We start from the raw sequence: 6,452 nt of genomic DNA on the forward strand, positions 1-6,452 counted from the left end.
GTCTCACCTGTGGCCTCCTGGAGGCTCTGGCCAGAACTGGTGACATTATTCCTCTCTGCCTGCACTGTGAAATTGTACAGGGTGGCGGCATCGAGGCCCCCCACTTCATACTCCGTCTGCTCTGTGCTCTTCTGAATTGGGCCGCCCTCTGCAGGCCAGCTGACCCAGTAGGTGTAATCAGAAGCCGGGGGGCCGTCGGGGACCGTCCAGTTCAGGGACACTGAGCTGTTGCTTCGAGCCTCCATCCGGAGCTCTCTGACCTCGTTGGGCACTGGGTGGTGGTGAGGACTGAGAGTCAGTGGGGGGCTGTTTCCCAGCCCCCCCAAGCATCCCAGAGCATGCGGAGAGCCAGAGCCCTTGGACTGGCCTGGTGGGGAAGCCAAGATGCTTTAAGCTTAAGGGCTAACAGAGCCTAGTGGGTCCAGGAGCTTTAGCGTGGCCCGGATTAGTGCATTATGGTCTCCAGTTTTCCCTTTCCTTCCAGCTTCTCCCCAATTCCCACTAAAATCATCATGAGAACTTGAGCCATTCCACAAGGCTTGAGGAAGTCTAGGGAAGCCCAACAAGCCCAGTGAACGGCAGCTGGGGGGCGCTCTCAATCAGTCGGCGTTTATTAAATAGCTACTCTGAGGGGCAGCTGGGTAGCTCAGTGGATGGAGAGTCAGGCCTAGAGACAGGAGGTCCTAGGTTCAAACCTGGCCTCAGACACTTCCCAGCTGTGTGACCCTGGGCAAGTCACTTGACCCCCCCCCATTGCCCACCCTTACCACTCTTCCACCAAGGAGCCAATACACAGAAGTTAAGGGTTAAAAAAAATAAATAGAAAAAAACATTTTTAAAAAATAGCTACTCTGTGCCAGGCACCGTGCTGAGTTCTGGGGATCTAGAAAGAGGCAAAAGATAGTCCCTGCCCTGGAGGAGCTTCCAGGCGGATGGGGGAAACAGCCCACAAACCAATACATCCGAAGCAAGCTCTGCCCAGGATAACCAGGAAATTGTTAAGAAGGAGAAGGTACTGGAGTTCAGAGGGGTGGGGAAAGCTTCCTGGTGGCCCTAGCCAGGGTTAGGGGGGCCTGGTCTAAAGGCGAGCCAGGCTAGAGCCTTTCCTCTCTCCTTCCAGCCCTCCCTGCACAGTGCTTGCAAGGCCAAGGTAGGCCCAAATCTCACTTGTAGATGCATTGAGTCTCGTTTCAAAGCCGCTTCCCTCCACTCTGACAGTGAACTCGTACATTGTCCCAGGTTCGAGGTCCTTCACAGTATACTGTGGTTCTGAAATGTTCTTCGCCTCCATGAGCTGGCCATCCTTAACCCAGCTGACATTATAGCGAAAGGTCGAGTTAGCCGCCTCCCACTTCAGGGTGATGGAGGTGTTGGTCTGCTTGTCTACGGTCAAGGCTGAGATCTCATCTTGGGCTGAGAGGCAGGCAGGAGAAGGCTCAGCTGGGGGAACACCCAAGGGACCCTTGGAGCTCCCCCAAACCCTCCGACACCCCGGCCTGGTTCAGGAAGGGCCCTCTTGGCCCTCCTTAAAGGTAAACATGACTCACCAGCCGCCAAGGACCCCAGCAAGCTCCCCAGGACCTGTTGGGAAGAATCCATCAAAAGATGACCCCAGAGCCTTACAGCTGCAGCCAGGGCAGGGCTGGAACTCCCTGGGAATTTGGCTCCTCCTTCAGACAAAGTTCACTCCAATCTCGGCCCGCCCGTTTTCTTGAAGGCAGAGAGTGAGCCATCCTGGGGAAACCTAACTGATAACACTCATTACCTATCACTATTGGCTCTGGGCCAAGAGAAAGAGAAGCCGGGAGTGGGGGTGGGGGGCCTGGACCCCTGGGTTGGCCCCAGTGCAGGGGCAGGGCAAGGCGGGGGGTAGTGGATGCCTGAATTCCCAGGAAGAGAACAGACCCAAGTAAGAAATTCAGGTCCCGGTTTCCGGGTGGGTGGTGTAGGAGAGCTAAATACAATTGCTTACAGTCGACAACACAGGGGATGAGGGCAGTCAGGCATCCCGATCCCTAGAGCTTCCCTCAGTTTTCCCCCCACGGTCTATCCCCTTTAAGGTTCCAGGCATTCAGGCCCAAAGACCACACTCCCCCAGGGACCCAAGCCTCCAGGCCCTCAGGAGCTTAGACGTCCCCAACCCCCACAACTCTCTGCCACTTGGCACCTCGGGTGTGTGAGCTGCCAGCCCCTTCCCCCATAGCAGGGTCACTCACCAGCACCATACCCAGCAGATGCCAAGGCCCAGGGGAGAGCCCACTCATGACTCTGGACCACAGGGAGACCAAGAGGAGGGAGAGAAGAGGGAGACAGGTGTCCGGGACTCCCAGCTCTACACTCTCCTTCTGGACTTTCACCCCAGCAGCTTCTCTTTTCTCTGAGCTCTGGGTGGAGGAGGACAGAGGGGAGGAGGGGCAGGAGGAAGAGAAATGGGGAGAAGACAAAGAGAAGGCAGTGACCCCTTCATGCCCTCCCCACACCCCAGCCTGCCCTCCCTCCTTTACACTCACACTCCACAGGTCCAGCCTCCATTTCTGCCCAGAACACCCTGAAACAACGGAGGACAGTGGCTTTTACCGGTCCCTCCTTTTGGACAAATGAGGAAACTGAGGCTCTGAAAGGCCCAGAAGGGAACTGCCAGGGCTTATACGGCAAGTCAAAAGCCAAGAGAAATGGGAATCCCACATGGGAGCATAGGAAAGGACTTGGAGATCACCATCTCCATCGCCACCATTTTGTGGAAAATTCAATGCCTCGGCCCGGGCCACTTCAAGGCAGGCTGGGACCTGAGCTCAGCTCTTTTTTGTCCAACTGGACTGAGGCAGCATTGTTTAAGCACTTACGGTATAGCAGGCCTATATGCTAAGGACTAGAATTCCAAATAGAAGCCAAAGGAGCTTCTGCTCTACTGGGAGAAAGCACCCCCCCCCAGAGGGCATGGAAAGGGGGGGGGTGACCCCATGTTCCCTACCCCTAGCTCTCTCCCACCTCCCTCCCAGCTCTCCTCCCAGCTCCAATGACCCAGAGTAAAAAAAAAAAAATAAAAAGCTCTGAGCCACCTATGCCAAACCTCTCATTTTACAAGAAAAGGAAACTGAGGCCTGGAGAAACACAATGACTTTACCCCAAGGGGCAAAGAGGAGCTGTACAGGGTCTCGGAGACAGAGAGACTCGGATGGGGGATGGTGCAGGCCAAACAGTGACCTGTCCCAGATGGAAGGTAGGAGGGGCCCCCGTCCAGGCCGTGGTGGACATGCCCGGGTCCTCCCAAATAACAGGCAAACAACATGTTTCCAATCCGCTTTACTGAGAGTCAGAGAAAGGCAGCAGCGTGGACAATGGGGAGACACCGGGGGATGGTGGCTCACAGGGGAAAGCATCCGAATTCGGGGTGGGGATTGTGGGGAACGGGGAGAAGAGAGTTCAGTCGAGGAACCAGAGGGACTGCGGGCGAGGAGGAGGACGTGGAGGTGGGAAAGGGGCACGGCTGGGAACGGGAAACCAGGAAGCATTCAGAGAAGAGCAGGAACACCAATGAGGAGACGAGCCCCTGGGGGGGGAGTTAGTGGGGGAGGTGGCTGTGGAAGCCCTCGGAGGGGCAGAAAGGCGTCCGTCCATCCACATGGTGTGGGGCCTCGTCTGGGCGGTCGCCACCTCCCTGGAGTCCGCCATCTTTGTGGGAGAGGAGTCGGGCTCAGTCAGCTTTGAAGGGCCTGCCCTGCACTGCGGACAGAGCCAGCAGGGCTTGGGCCACGTAGTAGGTGACCATGATGATCAGACGGCCTGAGGCCAGAGGCTGGACAAAAGTGTCCCAGCCCAGGACGGCGTCAGAGATGCTGAAGAACACGCCCCCGAGGGCTGCCAGGCTCCCTCGGGCTAGTGCCCGCCACTGCATCACGCCCAGGATGGCTATGTAGACCCCCACGGGGAGAGCCAGCTCTGCAGGGAAGTGGGGCTTCAGGAGCCCAAAGAAGAGGCCAGAGACGACTACCACCGGCCCCAGGAGGGCCAGGCGGGTTGGGACCCAGCCCAGGGCCCTGATGTAGAAGAGATGAGCCAGGGCAAAGGCCGCCATGCCTGCAAAGAAAGGGCCCAGGAGGGGGGCTGAGAGACCATGGCCACCCATCCGACCTCGGCTCTGCGCTGGGGGTGAATCCTGCTCCTATTTCTGACTCACTGTGTGACCCAGAGACATGTCCTTTCCCTCTCTGGGCCTCAGTTTCCTCTGCTGTAGGATCTCATGAATTAGAGACCTTTATCCAGGAGAAGAAACCAAGCTCTCCCTCCATAAGTGGACAGGATTGAACCCACTCTCTAGGCCCCACTGAGCTCTGAAATTCTAGGACTCAAGCAGGCCCGGAGCCTTCTCAGCAGGATCTGAAAAACGGCCACATTCTACTGGGGATGGGGAACTCATTCCCCATGGAGCCAGACTCTCCCACTCTTGGCCATCGGAGGAGCTGGGTTCAAATCCTGCCTCTGCTACTCCCTGGGGGGCTTCGGGTGACTCACTCCCTGAGGCTCTGCTTTCTCAGCTCTAAAGTGAGGGCTGAGCCTCCATGGCCAGCCCCTTCTCCCTTCTCCCCGTCACTCCCCAAAGGCCCGGAGAAATCCAACCCCGCTCCCTGCGTTGGATAGATGACGACATCAACCCAGAGAGGGGACGAGCCCCCCGTTTGGCAACTGACGCCGGGGTGCAGGCTGGAAGGAAGCCCTTGGAGATGCGCCCCTTTCAGAGCCTGGAAAGGAGAGGCTCCGGGAATGGCCCCTCTCTAAGCGGTCGCAGGAGGACGCCCAAAGGAGAGCTTCGTTTTGTGAGTGAGGAAGCCGAGCCGGGAAGGGGGAGGGTCTCGGCCGACGCCGGCTGCCAGAGTGGCCGCTGCAGGCTCAGGGCTGGGGGGGCTCGTCCAGGAGGGGAGCCAGGAGGCCCCCCGTCGACTGATGCTCCCAATGGGCCCTCCCCGGCCGCCCCACTCACCCAAGAGGAACTGGTGTGGCCAGACGAGAAAGACGTCGCCCAGAGCGGAGCAGAGGAGGCCCCGCCAGAGGCCTCGGCCGGAGGGCCCCGGGGAGGCCGCGGTGTGCACCCAGAAGGCCAGGCAGAGGACGGGGAGGCATTTGGCCAGGGCGCTGGTCCAGCTGGGCTCCTCCGAGGGCAGCCAGAGGAGGAAGTAGAGGGTGCCGGAAGCCAAGAAGGGCAGCAGCCCGAGGGCCAGGGGCAGAGGCTAGGGAGAGGGCGACAGCAGGAGGCCGTCAGGGGCCGGCCCGGGGCCACCCGACCCCCTCAGGGACCCAGGACTCCTACCCGTCACTGTGCACCCCAGGAGAGCCCAGGAACCTGCCGCCCTCTCGTGGCCTCCGGGCCAGCGGGGGAAGGGGGGTCCTCACGTCTAGAGGGTGCCTCCTCCCAGGCTCCCTTCCACGAGTCTCCATGCTTGTCCAGACACCCCTCAAGTGCTGTGACCTGGCTGTGGGGGGAAGGGAGAGGAATGGGGGGTTCTGGTTACACTTTAACCCGAAAACCGTCCCCATGGACTCTGGGCTGATAACGGGGTCGAGAGATTCCTCCTCCCCTCCCCCTCCCTCAGGATGGCACTGGGTGGTGCCCGCTGATAAGGGAGGCCACCCGGGCCCTGCCTTCCCCACTTGGCCGGGGCTGGGGGTCTTACTCCTTCCCCCCCATGGGGCGGTCCTGCTCCCTGGGAGGACCCGGAGGCCTTGGAAGCTCCTCCAGCCCGATGCCTGGAGCACTGACTTCCTGGGGATGCGGCCCAGCATTCGAACGCAGGTCTTTGTACTCCAAATCCGGGGTTCCATCCTCCACTGCTCTGCCCCCAGCTCTGCAAAGGCCTTTGGCCATTCTGTGCCCTCCACAAACAAGGATGCATCGGCGGAGCCCCCAGACCCATCGGTGGGGAACTCGGCTGTCTGCGTCTCCCCGAGGCCCTCTCACTTGTCCCCCCACGTCCGGCTTCCTAGTTTAGTGCCCCCCAGCTGCCTCTCCGGGCCCCGGGGGGTCTCTCGGTGGCCGAAGCCTGTCTGGTCCTGGGAGGCCCGGACCCCTCGGCAGCGCCGGGTGCGGCGGGCCACTTCCTCGTCCTGGGTCGGCTCTTCTCTCCGGCTCGCAGCAGGACGCCCCCCTTCCCGGGTCTCCCCAGGGGGCCGCCTTTCCCGGCGCGGTCCTGGGCCTCCGCCCTCCTCCGCTCCCCTCCCGGGGATGGATTCCATCGCCCTCGCGATGCCCAGAGTTCTCGGAGCCCCCTTTCTCCACCCGACCTGCCCACGAGGCTCCGTCCGCCTCTCGGCCACCCCCCCTCCCCACTGCGGTAGGGCGTGCCGTGGTCCTTCAGGGGTTCCTCCACAGCGCTCAACCCCGCCACGTGACACGTGACACGTGACACGTGCCGGCCTGCTGGCGCCTCTGCCCACTCCAGGGGGCTTCCCCCCCCCCC

The 6,452-nt window shown here is 60.6% G+C and overlaps 2 protein-coding genes across 2 annotated transcripts; both read right to left on the bottom strand.

The window, feature by feature from the left end:
- Positions 1-7: 7 nt before the first annotated feature.
- LOC123255782 (receptor-type tyrosine-protein phosphatase H-like) lies at positions 8-3,289 on the bottom strand (the record flags this gene model as incomplete). The annotated part of the gene is made up of 5 exons (XM_044684516.1): positions 3,125-3,289; positions 2,217-2,384; positions 1,548-1,581; positions 1,168-1,413; positions 8-271 (listed from the first exon to the last, which is right to left on the bottom strand). Coding segments are annotated over exons 1-5 (877 nt in total), but the record flags the coding sequence as incomplete, so codon positions are not given.
- TMEM86B (transmembrane protein 86B) lies at positions 3,288-5,439 on the bottom strand. Its single transcript, XM_044684517.1, has 3 exons — positions 5,389-5,439; positions 4,979-5,225; positions 3,288-4,077 (listed from the first exon to the last, which is right to left on the bottom strand). The coding sequence occupies exons 1-3, from the start codon at positions 5,431-5,433 to the stop codon at positions 3,695-3,697; spliced, it is 675 nt and encodes a 224-aa protein (XP_044540452.1). The 5' UTR covers positions 5,434-5,439; the 3' UTR covers positions 3,288-3,694.
- Between the last annotated feature and the right edge of the window lie 1,013 nt (positions 5,440-6,452).

Source organism: Gracilinanus agilis, unplaced genomic scaffold, assembly GCF_016433145.1.
Source record: "Gracilinanus agilis isolate LMUSP501 unplaced genomic scaffold, AgileGrace unplaced_scaffold52174, whole genome shotgun sequence".
NCBI classification, from domain to species: domain Eukaryota; kingdom Metazoa; phylum Chordata; class Mammalia; order Didelphimorphia; family Didelphidae; genus Gracilinanus; species Gracilinanus agilis.

Excerpts from the sequence above, each read along its gene's own strand:
- TMEM86B (XM_044684517.1), bottom strand. The coding sequence starts at position 5,433 with ATGGAGACTCGTGGAAGGGAGCCTGGGAGGAGGCACCCTCTAGAC. Across the intron at positions 5,226-5,388 it reads GGAGGAGGCACCCTCTAGAC|CCTCTGCCCCTGGCCCTCGG; the intron begins GTGAGGACCCCC and ends CCCTCTCCCTAG. Across the intron at positions 4,078-4,978 it reads GCCACACCAGTTCCTCTTGG|GCATGGCGGCCTTTGCCCTG; the intron begins GTGAGTGGGGCG and ends CTTTCTTTGCAG.